The 14723-nt window shown below is 40.7% G+C and overlaps 1 protein-coding gene across 3 annotated transcripts in view; it reads left to right on the top strand.

Moving 5' to 3' along the window:
• The window catches only part of TRAPPC3L (trafficking protein particle complex subunit 3L), a 36622-nt gene extending 30441 nt beyond the window's left edge, over positions 1–6181 (top strand). For all 3 annotated transcript variants that reach the window (XM_055311292.1, XM_055311291.1, XM_055311293.1), the window contains exons 4-5: positions 120–305; positions 3952–6181. In XM_055311292.1, coding sequence (XP_055167267.1) covers positions 120–305; positions 3952–4071 — 306 coding nt within the window. In that variant the 3' untranslated portion in view covers positions 4072–6181. The remainder of the gene's footprint in view (positions 1–119; positions 306–3951) is intronic.
• Positions 6182–14723: the final 8542 nt, after the last annotated feature.

Raw genomic sequence — 14723 nt, 5'->3', positions numbered from 1 at the left:
CTACAAACTCCACATGCTTAACCATTGTGTGGACCACCCGGAAGAGAATATTTGGGGCCTCTGCTAATGGATATTTCTTCCTGACCAAGTTCTAGTAGAGTTTTTTTCCTCTTTATCAGGTTGCCTTTAAGATGTACTTGGGGATTACACCCAGTGTGACCTGTAACAATTCAAGCAGAACTGAATTTTCCCTGATCCTAGACAAGAATCCGCTGGTGGAGTTTGTGGAAGAGCTCCCTGCCGGGCGATCCTCTCTGTGCTACTGCAATTTACTCTCTGGGATTATCAGAGGTGCCCTGGAAATGGTAAATCACATATTTCATTTTGCCAGGTATATTCGTTATCTAGTGCTGTGTAACAAATTACCCCCCAATACAACTGCTTAAAACAACAAATATTTATTATCTCACACAGTTTCTAAGAATCAGAAATCTGGGAGTTTTGCTATGTAGGTTGTGGCTAAGAGCCTTTCAGAGCCTAATATCCATGCATTCCAGTCGTTGGTCACGGCTGCAGTGGTGGAGACTTGACTGAGGCTAGAGAATCCACCTCCACACTTACTCACATGGCCTCAGTGCATTACTGACAGTGGGCTAGAGGCTCCATGAAATTCCTTGCCACATGGCCCCTTGGTAGATCTAGTCACAGCAGGTGCTGCCAAGCCTGGTATACTGTGGGAGGGAACTACCCGCGGGTGTGAATAACAGGAGGCGGAGATCATTGTGATCTGTTTTGGAGACTGGCTTCCATACCTGACTATTCATCAGCTTAACAAAGACAGTAATTCAGCATCTGTTCAAAGGCACTGAGCATACAAGATGAGTAAGACATAGTTGCTTCCCTTTGAGAGTTTCTGTGCGGCAGAGAAGTCAGATGTGTAAAGAAGTGTCGATGATGGCTATGGGAGAAGCTGGGTTGGCGTGGGTAGTGGGGCAGGGATGACTTCCTAGAGAAACTCTGGGCTAGCATGTGAAGGATAAATAAGAACTAGGGGAAGGAAGGCCTTAGGATGAGGGGAGCAGGGGAAAATCATATTCCAGGTAAAAGGAGTAGCATGTTCAAAGGCACGAAAAGAATGTTTCATGCAAGGAGCAAGGAACCTTCCTTTCAATAGTGTGTGAGGAAGTCAGCCTTTTTAAACTAGTAAGACTGTTATGGGCCTTCTGTTTTTATAAATATTCAAAAGACTTCTGGGTTTTAAATGTATTCCTATTAGGGTTCAGTTTAGTTTTTCTTTGAATGTGATTGTAGGTGTGATATAATAAATATGTACATATATTAAAAAAAGGGAACAAGGAACTTGAATTAGTTCAGTATGGGTGGCATGTAGATTGAGAGAGATAATGTCAGGAAAAAGGAGGTTTCATTTCTTTACAGAGGCCTGATTTTGAGAAAGTGGTGGGATCATTCATATGACCCAAGTTGGGAATTTAGACTTTTGTAACGAAAGCCGCAAAGACCTATTAGAGGTTGATAAACAAGGGAATGATATTTTGAGATCTGTGGTTTAGAAATTCCATTCCTTTGTTGTCAAAGCAGAAGTGTACAGTAGGGTAGGATGCTGGAAGAAGAGGGCAGTTGGGAAGCTGATGATAGTAACCTCAAGAAAAACCAGAATAAAGCCCTGACAATAGGAATGGATTTGAACAACATTAAGAAAGCAGAATAGTAATTAATTAGACTGAAGACTAGGATATCAGTTGACTGAAAGAGACAAGATTGGGAAGAAGAGTCAGGAATTATTCAGGGTTCTGAGCAACCTGTAAGGATGGTTGTACTATTGATCAAGAGAGTAAACCAAGGAGGGGTACAGTGGGGTTAGGAGACACAAAGTGAGGAGTTCAGTTTGGGAGGTTCTAGGTTTGAGGTGTTTAACACACAGGCAAGTGATGATATCCAATAAGCAGCTATTTTTTTTAAATTTATTTATTTATTTATTTATGATAGTCATAGAGAGAGAGAGAGAGAGGCAGAGACACAGGCAGAGGGAGAAGCAGGCTCCATGCACCGGGAGCCCGATGTGGGACTTGATCCCGGGTCTCCAGGATCACGCCCTGGGCCAAAGGCAGGCGCCAAACCGCTGCGCCACCCAGGGATCCCCAATAAGCAGCTATTACACATGTCTGGAAACCACAGAGAGATGTGGGCTGTCAAAAGCGTGTAGGGAGTGTGTAGAGGAAGAAAGAAAAGGAGTCACAGGTGGAACCCTAGGAAGCGATAACACGTAATGAGTAAGTTGAAGAGAGAATACGAAGGCTGCAAAGGGTACCAAGAAGGAGTAATCAAAGGTGAGAAAAATGCAAAGACAGAATGGAGTCAGAAACAAAGGAGGAGAATATTTCAAGAAAAGGGACAGAGTCACAAGATCAAGGACAGCAGAGGGGTGAAGCAAAACAAGACCTGAGAAATATTCAAAACACGCAGGGACCCAAAAGTCAGGAAGGACCTTAGTAAAAGCTGGTTTGGGAAAGTGAAGGAAGAAGAAGACCATCTGTCAAAGACTGTAGAGCCAAAGGCAGCTTAGAAAGAGGTAACAGTCCACAATGTCTCATTTTTCCAGAAGCTTAGTTATTAAGAGTGGTGGGACCAGAGAGTAGCCAAAGACTCGACATGTGTTGACCCACCCAATAATGATACATTCATGTAATTTTTCAATTATTGCTGATAATTAGAGGAAGGACATAATAACAGGGAATCCAATAGAATACAACTATTGAAATCATATTTTATTCACATAGATCTTGCATGTTTCTATCCTACCAATTTTTAAAGATTGCCTTATAATCCAGAAATCAAGAAAGGGGAAGGGAAATATTCCCTTATAAGCAAAGGGATGATCCATAAAACAAAGGCAAAAAGAGGATAAAGAATTCTCCAGCTTTCATGGATAACAGTTGATTCTATGTGCTATATGACAAACATATCAGACCTCATGCAGCCTCCAGTATCCAAATAGCTTCAACATAGCCTCCTAGTTCATTTTAATTGACCTTCTGTTAAATTTTGACAAAAAACAAAATTGTTTTTGATCTCATGGGGTGGGGGGAAATGACGGTAAATATAACTTCTGTATTTCAATTACCTATTAAACTCAGGTTTTATCACTTATTATTATTATTTGCTTTTACCAACCAAGTACTTTTGCTTAGTTATTTTACTTATCCCAATGACGTAAAATAGCTGAACAGACACTCTATTGAGGGGAGTAGGTCAGCAATATGCTGCTCTTATGTGAATGCATTTTAATGAATAGGGAAGTAAGCCCTGTGGGATTACGTCAATGTATGGGAAGTGAGAAATGCTTTACAGAGGGAAAGAAGGGCTGGATATCAAATATTCATGTCTGTAATTTCTATCATTAATTTTATATTTATAATTTATTTAGCTGATGCTTTTTCAAAGCTCTCAAAGCTGTAAGTGATTCCTAAATGTTGTTAGGACAAATGATTATGTTATTTAGCTGATGACAGAATGATTGATTGCAAGTCACTGGGAAAGAAATCCTTTAAGAATCCATTTATCCTCAGAAGTTCTGTCTGACAAGGCACATTGGATCAAGGCTATCTTTCAGTTGGGAATTTGTGTTCTTCTTGAGATGGACCCATAGTTCAGCTCTGCGCTGTGAGCAAGAGTGGGCTCATCTCTCTGGGCTTGCCCCCAGAGGCAGCCAGGTTGGGCCTGGCCTGGGCCCCCCTTCTCTCTGTGGACTTACACCACAGAGCTGCCACTCGGCCAGACCGTGTCTGGAGGACACATAGCAAAGGGCCCTTCATCTCCCAGAGCAAGCTCTTTTTCATCATTCCTGAAGGAAAGTCAGCCCCTTCTAGGGTAAGTAAAGCTGAAAGCAGAGACAAATTTAGAGAGGTTGTTTTTGTTTGTTTGTTTGTTTGTTTGTTTTAAAAAATTAAATGATGCAGGCCTGGTTTATTTTTTATTTTTTCCCTTTCCTAGGTTCATTTGGCTGCTGATGTTACATTCTTGCAAGACACACTGAAAGGCGACCGTGTGACAGAAATAGGAATAACATTTCTGAAAAAGCTAGATGAGAAAAAATACAGACGGAAAAAATGAAGAATTGCATGCAAAATGCCACAGGGTGGCCAGTTGAGGAGTAATATTATCTAAATATATAGAGCCATAGAAATTTTGAATTGCTTAATAATAGCATGGGCTTTAAATGGCTTATATATCAGTCAGAAATTTGAAGTGCAGAGCACTAGGATTTAAAGCTGTTTTTTTTCCTTTGCTTATAGATTACACGTTTTCAATCTTATTTCCATAAGATTTCATATACAAATAAGATAGCATACATGAATTCCACATATCATATGTGCATCCTAACAGAGCCCACTTATTTCATTTATTTATGATAATGAAAAACAAAGCATACCAACTGCACAGTTGGTATATTTATCCATTCTTATTGGAAAAATAGATGAAATGATATAATATAGAGTTCACTATATGTAGACAATTTCTAGATACCATATATTACATTCTCTATAGAAATAGTGCCATTTATAACACTTTTCCATATTTTTGAGTAACTATGGATATGATTTCTCTTATATATTGGCTCGGGTTATCACTTCAGCCTCCTAAAGCTGCTCTCCCTTGATTTATAACTACCAAGGCAAGCTGGTTATTTGTATGCTAATTCTGAAATATTTTAAAATAGTATTTAATTTTAATTCATGTAAATTTTAGATAATATTGACCAAATGTCTTCCTTTTCTTATGAAACATTGCTGATGGGCAGGCCAGGAAACCTCTAAAATGAGAGGTAAATAATATTTTTTGAAAATACTTTCTTACCCCAAAGCTTATTCAGTTAGAACTTCTGCTATCATTTTTTATTCCCTAAAAAACCTTACAAAGCATAGTTTGTGACCAGAACATATTTAAAATTTAAAATGTACTGGATTAAATAAACAATAATCGTTACCAGACCATCAGCATACGCAGGTAGCCTCTATGGCAGTCCAGGATCTACTGGACTCTGCAGAAAACTGAAATTCCAAGTACATTAGAATTAGTGTGGGTCCATCAGTTAAAACTAGCATAAAGGATATGATCGTGGTAGACCTCAACAAGGACTCAGGAGCCTGAAGACACAGTCCCAGGTCTGTTTCTAGTGGATTCAGCTGATCCTAACTAATGGCTCATCTCGGGCCAGGCACATAAAAGATTACGTGCTCTCTCTCATCTATACAATGACACCATTGAACGTGATAAATATCTAATTATATAAATGGCTTTAAATGACATCAGGAACCACTGAAATTCCACATTTTTGGATTTTGAAGACATGAGGAAATTATTTGTTCCCTACCTACTCAGCTATCTCTTCAAAAGGACATCGAGGTTGGTATTAAGAACCAAATAGCATCACTGGGGCAGTTGCAGCAACCATGGAGGGAACTTCAAGCCAGTTCCACAGAAGACCAAGAGTAGAGTCTCAAAGAAGAACTACCTGACATCAGAAGGGCTATCACAATGCCATGTATTTTAAACTGATGCCTCCAGAAGAATGTTTGCCTGACATTCATCCCAAAACTTCTTTTTGGGATATTTCCATCTTCTGTTCCTCTTTCTCCTTTATAGTACACTCACCCCTCCAGGAACCCAAAATACTCATGTCTAAGGGCCTTCCTCTTAAATCAGTACCCAACTAACCTCTTGTAAATGTTCCATACTCTGGAATATTCTCTAACCTGACTATATCGTGCTCTCTTTTCTTTCCTGACCCAGCCATCCAAACTGCCTTGGCGCTCTGTCTTCATTGCCCACCCACCTGAGGACAGGTGAATCTGATGCTCTCAATGATGTGGAGTGTGAGAACTGGTGAGGGTTTTGGGATAAGGCTTGTTCTCCATCCTCTCTCCTCCCCTCATCTTAGAGTGGGAGACACGAGGCTTTGGGATTGAATTTGTGGTATGAACAGTGACCTATTTAACTGAGAGAATAGTCCTCCCTTATCCACAGAGGATATGTTCCAAGACCCCCAGTGGATGCCTGAAGCCACAGATAGTACTAAACCCTATATATACTATGTTTTTCCTATATATACATAGCTGCAATAAAGTTTAATTTATAAATTAGGCACAGTAAGAGATTTATAATAATAATAATAACAAAATAAAACAATGACAACAACATACTATAATAAAAGTTATATAAATGTGGGATTTCTCTTTTTCAAAATATCTTACTGTACTATACTCACCTTTCTGTGATGACGTGCGATGATAAAATGCCTATATGATGAGATAAAATGAAGTGACTGATGGAGGCATTGCGATGGAGAGTTAGGTTACTATGGACCTTCTGACCAGAAGTCAGAAGGAGAATCATCTGCTCCCAGACTGTGGTTGATTGGAAAGCAAAACTGCACGTGAGGAGAGACTACTGTATTCACTAGGTGCTGTATCCTGAGGAAAGTTAAGAATCTAAAAATACTGTTAGAAGTAGAGCCACATATATAAATTTTCTAATAGCCACACTCAAAAAGTAAGAAGGAGGGATGCCTGGGTGGTTCAGTTGGTTGAGCACCCAGCTTTTGGTTTTGGCTCATGTCATGATCTCTCAAGGATCTCGTGGGATTGATCCTTGGTCCATGCTCAGCACTGAACCTACTGATGATTCTCTTTCTCTCCCTCTGCCTCCCCCTGCTCTCTCTCTCTTAAATAAATAAATAAATAAATAAATAAATAAATAAATAAATTCTTTTTAAAAAAGGTCAAAAGGAGTAGGGAACACCAATTTTAATAATATACTTTATTTACACTATGTATCCAAAATTTTATAAGTGGACTAATTATCCAAAGTATTATTATTTCAACATTTAGTCAATATAAAAATTATTTTTTTTAAATTTTTATTTATTTATTTATGATAGTCACAGAGAGAGAGAGAGAGGCAGAGACACAGGCAGAGGGAGAAGCAGGCTCCATGCACCGGGAGCCCGATGTGGGACTCGATCCCGGGTCTCCAGGATCACGCCCCGGGCCAAAGGCAGGCGCCAAACCGCTGCGCCACCCAGGGATCCCCAATATAAAAATTATTGAGGCCATTTATATCTTCTACATCATATCCTTGCTTAAAATGTCTTTAAACTGTAGTGTGTATTTCATACTTTTAGCACATCTCAATTCAATGCTAAATGTTCAAAGCTTCCAGTAGTCCTACCAAAACAATAAATCTGTGTTTGGTGTTGTTTAATAGCTTCAATTTTTAAATTTAAATGAACTAAAATTAAAAATTCATTTCCTCAGTCACACATCATATTTTAAGTGTTCAATAGCCACATACAGCTAGTGGCTACTCTAATGTACAGCACAAATTCCCAAAGACCTACCGGGTCTCCTTGAGCTTGGACACAAAGAGTTAAGGGGGAGGATTCAGGTTAATAGAGAGGGAGGAAGGAAAAGGTAAGAAAGACCATCAGAGATCAATGAAATGCTGAGTGGTGACCCATAAAAACAGAAAAGTTTCTATGTAAAGATTTCATACTCCAGAAAGGTTGCACACCGTCCTCTGGGTTCCAAGTATATTTTCACTCTCTTGGTGTGAAGCTGAGTCTTTCTAATAATGTCTTTGTGGAAGTTGCACAGTGTAACTACAGAGTTACACCACATTTTTATTTCATAAAAGCCTTCACTCTAAACCCTAAACCTTGAATAATGCAGAGATTTTTTTTTTTTAATTGTCTTGGCAAAGCCAAAAGGGAAGAAAAATTCCGGGTAGAGAGAGAGTTTATTGCTATTCAAACAACATCACCAGATTGCTACCTGAGCCATTTACAGGGGAGACCTACTGTGGTTGCTATTCAATAAAGTTGCGGGAATCAGAAATACTCCCCTCAACAGCCTACATACTTGCTTATTGTCTTCTCACATCCCTTAGGTTCATCTGTTAGTTACTAGAAGCCTGGATCTCTTTAGCATTTGGAATGGGCTATTATGAATAAGTGGAAAGTTCCCTTTACTCTCTGTTTATGAAGGACTAAAGTAGAAATATGGAAAACCAGATGCATGAAGTGAGAGAATGACATTAAAACTCTTGTAACCAAAGAGGCCACTTTCATCAAGAGCTACTAAATATTAACTAACACAGTCAACATTGAAAGAGATAATATTATTCACTGTTAAGGGTCTGTCGGGTGGGACTGTAGACTCTGAGTGATTGTTATATTTCACAGCCTTGGAGGCTAATTAAATCCTCCTCATTAACACTGAAGTCCGTGATGAAGGTAACCCCAGAAACTTAGTAGGACAAACATTTTCTTCTTTAAAAAGAGAGCCAAGCTTTGTTTATTCTGTTGGTTGCATATTAAAAAAAAATTCTGTCCAGTTGTACTTCTTCATTCTGATAAACCTTCCAGAACTTCAGCTGGACATGACCAGTGGTTGACCAACAGTGGCTATGGCAAATAAGCAGACAGAGGGAAAGGGGATGTGGAAGTATAATGTATCAGTCTGTAATTTGAGAAGGAGACACACAGTTCTTACTTAATCAGCAACAGTCACCCTACAAACGAGAATAAGGCACAGCCACAGCAATCATTAGCCAAATTTTCTTTTTCAAGTGTTTCATTAAGAAAGGAAGAGCTAAACAAAACATATCAGAAATTGGAAATCCTTCACCAAAAACAGATAAGAAATAAATGTCCTAGGATAATTCCTTGTTCTCCCTCAAACTCAAACTCTGTCTTTCCCAGTTAAATTTTTGTTTTTCTTCTTTTGGTTTCTTTTGTCTTCTGTTTTTTCTTCTTGGAGCTCTGTTACCACTACCTACGCTTCTTTTTCTTTTTCCCAAAGATTCTTCCTGCATCTCCTTTACTTCGTCCTTTATTGCCCCTTCCACTTCTTTTATCTTCATTAAGCTTCAAGTAATGGATGTTTGTTGGCTGCCTATATTCTCCACTAATAGACTGACGTTTTTCTGTTCAGCAGCCTGTTATTTTATTAGGCAACCTATCTTTCAGGAAAAGTCATCGCTATCTCCTGCTCCATTGCTATCACCTGGGCACAGTGGCTCTTTCCCATTTGAAAACGACCTCCTTGCCAGTCCGATCTCAGCCAGTCAGGACATGGCATTCCCCAGACCACAATCATTGCTGCTGACAAAGGGCAGAGGACAAGGATGAATGGACTGATAACAGAAAAGTCTGCTTGTTACATGAACTAATAAACTTACAGCATTCTTTGAGCAAGTAGAATTTTCTGTTATGTAATGCAACAAAGTCCACTGCCTGATAAATAGGCGATAATTTGCAATATAATGGAGAACACCAAAGGGAAAAACTTTAATTTTTTGAAAGATTGTATTTATTTTTTAGAGGGAGAGAAAAGGAGAGAGAGTGAGGGAAAGAGAGAGAAAGGAGTAAGGGCAGAAGGAGAAGCAGATTCCCCACTGAGCAAGGAGTCCAATGGAGGACTGAATCCTAGGACTCTGGGTTCGTGACCTAAGCCGAAGGCAGATGCTTAACCAACTGAGCCACCCAGGTGCCCAAGAATAAACTTTATTATTACATTTCTTGCATGGTTGAATGCCCAATGAAATAAATTTGGCTTTACAATAGCTTTCCTCCTCACAGAAAGGAAAGGGTGGCAGGAGAGAGAGACTAGCAACCAAGCATGATAGTGTGCATCTACCTAGCATACAAGTCCCAGAAAAGGGAGACCCCATAGGGAGAAGACATTTTGAATCAGTGGTAGCTCTATAAAAACAAACAAAACTCAGACATTTCAGGTACTTCAACTATTTTTGCAGGAAACTCAAAATCCCATCGAATTACCCAAAGATTTCAAAGTCAGAACAATCCTCCCAGAGCCTCCCAGTGGCCTAAATCTTTTAAGCCAGCAGACTACTTGGTGATTTGGCCTTTCTGTGCAGTATGTGAATCACAGGTTTTAATGGCCTAAAAGAGGAAATGCTAACCCTGTGGTCTGGATATACCTAACAATGGAAGCACCTGGAAATGCTGTTTTCTTGGATTTGGATTCAATTAAGATATTTATCTGGTGCTAGGTACACAATTATGTGGTGTGTCACTTAATTTTCATAACAATCTGCAAGACATTAGGTTGGTAACAAAGACAAAGAGTTCAGTATGAAACTAAAAAGGAGCTGGTGCTTTAAGTGCATTAAGACCAGGCTGATGAGTGGAGGGAGATGACCATGGTTCCAGAGTATCTCCTGTCTCACTTGGGAGGCTGACTGGGGGACCACAAGAAGAGGAGGCAGCTTAGGAAGAAGCTAATAAGCTGTGAATATTTTGAGTTTGAGGTGACTTTGAAACATCCCAACAACCACAGAAGCTCAGAAAAGAGGCCTGGACTGAAGATGGGCTTTGGAGTCATGGGAACATGGATAATAGTTAAAGTAATGGATGTGGATGGCAACATCTGGGGCATGAAGAGCATGGACTTCAGGAAATACAAGGAACAAAGAATCTGGACAAACACCACCATTGAAGAGGCAGCAGGGAAAGAAGAGCACAGGTGAGGCTGAACTTGCCATCACAGATGGAGATGAGAGAACCTGATGACATGAAAGCTAAGAGAGTCTCAAGGAGAGCAGAGTGGTCAGAGGCATTAGAGGCCAGAGAAGAGCCAAGAAAGGCCAGAAAAGGAACATTTTGTTCGATAAGGAAAGGGTCTCTGCCTCAGAGCAATTTCAGGATAGAGAGAGCAATTTCATGGAGATAGCAGACTCATCACAGTGGAGTGCAGAGTCAGCAGGAGGAGAGATGCTTTGTGATTATCCTGAGATGATTCCTGGAACTTGATTGCAAATGGAAAGAGATGGAGGATACCTGGGTAATGTTGAGTGGTTGTTTGCTCTTTTATTTTTATTTTTATTTTTGTTTTTGTTTTTAAAGAATGCAGACATTTGAAGATACAAGAGAGAGGGACCAACTGAGGAAGCAAGACTCTGGGGACGCAGAAGGGGTCAGGATCCAGATCAATAAAGTTTGACTCTGAGCTGCACAATGACCACCCCAACCCCTGAGAAAAGAGCGAACAAGGTGGAGAGGGCTGGCATGATTGGGGTTGGGATAGGAGACATCAGGGGAAGACCTTGACAGAGCCCATCACCTGGGGCCTCAATCTTCCCTGTGAAGCAAGTTTCAGCGTCTTTGTGGAGATGGAGGTGGAGGGAAGCCAGAGGAGGTTGCCATGGCTCATGCTCTCCCATTCACACCCAGAGAGAGAAAATAGCCCAGCCTTTGGGTTGAGTGATCAAATACATGCCTGGGGAGAAAATATAGATTATTTATACCTCTGTTCTCCACCCGGACACCGACACAAGGCAGATAGCATCCTGACAGGAGGCGCTTACCTGAGACTCCACTTGGATCACAGGCAGAATTTCCTCTGCTTCCAAAGGAAAGAGAGAGATCTGGTTGCAGGCCCTCTTAGAGAGCTCCTCCATGCAGCAACTATATTTGTAGCTTCAAAGTTGCCTCAGTTACCCCTGTATTCTGAAACTGCCGATGGTACACAGGGAGAAATGACCCCTCAGGCCAACCACAGAAAACCCCCAAACCGGACTACCAAGATTGTAAGGTGATTTTCCCAAAGATGTAAAGGAAATGACATTATTTCCCTTTGGGGAAGATTTTCAAAGATTTCATAGAGAATTTTGTGGAAAGCTAACAAATGCCACTATAGGAGGGGTGGAACACCTCAGGGAAAGCAGCACAAAAGCTGGAACTAATAAGTAAACATGTCCATAGACATAATTTTTACTGCTGCAGACACATAAAACCAACAGGAAGAAGCAAATCCCCTCCTCTACAGTCAGTGGAAACTAACCTGTGACTGTTTTGTGGCCACCTAGAGCATTCCTGACAGTCGGGAAAAGCTCCAGGTCTAAACAGTACACTTTCAATACCCTTGGGAAGTGAAAAACGGGCCTGTTAAGCTGTCCTGCACACATGCTGGAAGGGGTCCCTCTGGAGGGTGTCAAGTCTAAATGAATGGATGAGAGGTAAGGAGCCCCAAAATCAGTTGCTTGAGTTTAGACAGCTCAAGGGGCAGTTCTTTGCCAAGAATCCAACTACTCCTGGCCTGGTAGTTGATTAAGATGGTGTTTCTGTGCATGGACGGGGCCAGCTGTCTCTTGGCAAAGATGTGTACTCCATAATCTAAAGTTAAATATAGTTGAACACAGTTGAACTAAGTCTTGATGATGTGTCTCGAAGCTACCTGCTAGAGGCAGAAATATTTGCAGCAGATTTGGCTAGATGGCAGGGAGAGAGACCACACAATAACTCAAGAAGTTCTTTTCCAGTTCTGGGATGATGGACTTTATAGAAAAAGCCATAAAGATAGAAGTTTAGGGCCAAACATGGTCTTGGAGATATTAAAAGTGTACCACTTTTTTACATTAATAAGGTTGCTGAGACCTGAAAGGTTGATAATGTTGTCATTTTCAACAGAGAAAGACCCCAGGAAAGAGCAAATTGGATAAATAAATAATAGCATGTGGAATTGCTTATTCTGGTAGAGGACAGGCATGTCCTAGTTCCCACTGCCTCGTCAGAGACCTTAACTCTGTCACCCTCCCATCTTCACTTCCACTTGGCTCCTTCTCATAAACCTAAAAATACACTCAAGACTCTACTGTCCTGGAAAAACATTCTCTTAACACTGCTTCCCTTCTTCTACTGGCAAATTTTAAGAAAATATGAGGTAGCAAGAAAATGTTCTATGGTCTGAATATTTGCCTCCCCCACAAATTTCGTATGTTGAAGCCCCAATCCCCAAAAGGATAGTATTTGGGATGTGATTGGGGTTACACTAAGGCCTTGAGGGTGGAGCCCTCATCATGGGATTAATGATCTTAGAAAAAGAGAAAGAGATCCAGGATCTCTCTCTGCCCCCTCCATGGGAGGGTGCAACAGGGCAGCCACCAGCAAACCCATGTCTGGGGAGGGTTCTCCCCAGACATTGATGCTGCTAGCATCTTGATCTTGAACATCCCCGCCTCCAGAATGGTGAGAAATAAATGTCTGCTGTTGTGTAAGCCACCAAGTCTGTGGGATTTTGTTCCAGCAGAACCAAGTCACCTAAGAAAGAGTGCCAGCTTTGAAAGTATATAATTCTCTGTTAAAATACTGACTAGCGCTTACTTTAAATTTCTCTAGTCTGGCTCTTCTCTTGTGTTTCAGCTGGCTATTGATTATAAGTCTCTCTCATTCCTCTCCAGTTCTTCTTTCTTTCCCTAATTTTGCTACATGCAGGCTCCATGGTTGGCACTTTGCTCAAGGCAGACGTTCCCCCCTGGGTAGTACAACCTGACAGAAAACCTCTCCTCTCTACTCTCTGCACACATCTGCTCCTATTCCCTGCACCACTTACATGTCCCAGAAGCATGTATTTGGTGTGTTCCAAAGGCAGCTCATTATGTCCTCTCCCTGCAAAACCTCTTTTTCCTCCATCACTCTATGCCCTAGATAACTGTCCCCATTGTTAAAACTAAAAGCCTCGTATTAATTTCTGACACTTCCTTCCCTGTAACCCCGACATCTTATCTGTCATCAAGGTCTTTTAATTCTACACCCCAAACTTCTGATCTTTCTTTTCCCCTTAGCTCAGGGCCACATCTATACTCTTTAAATTGCTTTCTGATGTGAATTTTCATGTCTATTTCTCTCGACTCCAGAATCAAGTGATCTCTATAATATACAAATCAGATACTGATGCAGCCACACTGCCAACCTCTGTTTTCCTGCCTACGGGATATAGCTTCCAGTACATACTATACTCCTTATCCATCAGGGGAAGTCTAGCTCCACCTCCCACATATGTCCCCTACTCAATGGAGACTATCATAAATGGCCCATCTAGCCCCTGCCCCGGACCTGAGTGAATTGCCCACTAATTTCTGGTCTCTTTAGTACCTTTTATATATCTCTACCCTATATGCTGAGTATCTTCCTACATGCTCCTCCCTTCCCCCCAGTTAGTCTGTGAGTTCTTTGGCAAAGAGCACATCTTATTTATTTTCCCAGCACATGGCACAGTCCCTGAAAATCAACACTTACTAATATTTTTTGAGTGGCAAGTATATAAAGTGAATGAATGAAGGAATAAGATGATAACTTATAGGTCTTATTGACCCATTTTGGAAGATTGCACTCTATTTTGTCTTCTTCCTGTGGCCTTCTATTGTTAATGTCAAATTTTTGGGAAAGTTTCTCTGAAACATCAATATGAAGTACATGGAATGTGTCTGTGTAATCACAGACTCCTTTAGCCATGAGGATTCCTAGGGTGCCTTGACTGATCATGCACAGAACTATGACTCTGCTTTGCTCAAGAAGGTGGACATAGGCAGGAGACCATAACTTCACTGCATATTTGCTCTGCCTCTTAATTTTCTGGTGTGACAAGAGCCTCCATGAAAAGTAAGGTGAATGTTCTTTATTCTCCTTGTCCTTTAGCTCCCTCAAGGGTTCATTTTCTCAAGGTAACTGCCCTAAAATTACAAACCATATGGTCTATAATAGAATGAAAGTATACATATTATCAAAAGAGATTTTTTTCACCTTCATAGGTAAGTTGAGGTAATCTTAAAGGAAAGTAAAAGTGCATATTATATCCCCATGTCTTGCTTAAATAATACTCCTGTCCCTTCTCTAAACGTCTCTTGAGTCAAATTTCTGTTTTCCCTACACAGTACCACTGCCCTAGTTTTCAGCCTATCACCAC

This window comes from Nyctereutes procyonoides, unplaced genomic scaffold (assembly GCF_905146905.1).
Source record: "Nyctereutes procyonoides isolate TBG_1078 unplaced genomic scaffold, NYPRO_anot_genome, whole genome shotgun sequence".
Taxonomy (NCBI): domain Eukaryota; kingdom Metazoa; phylum Chordata; class Mammalia; order Carnivora; family Canidae; genus Nyctereutes; species Nyctereutes procyonoides.
This window is presented reverse-complemented; position numbering and strand designations above follow the sequence as displayed.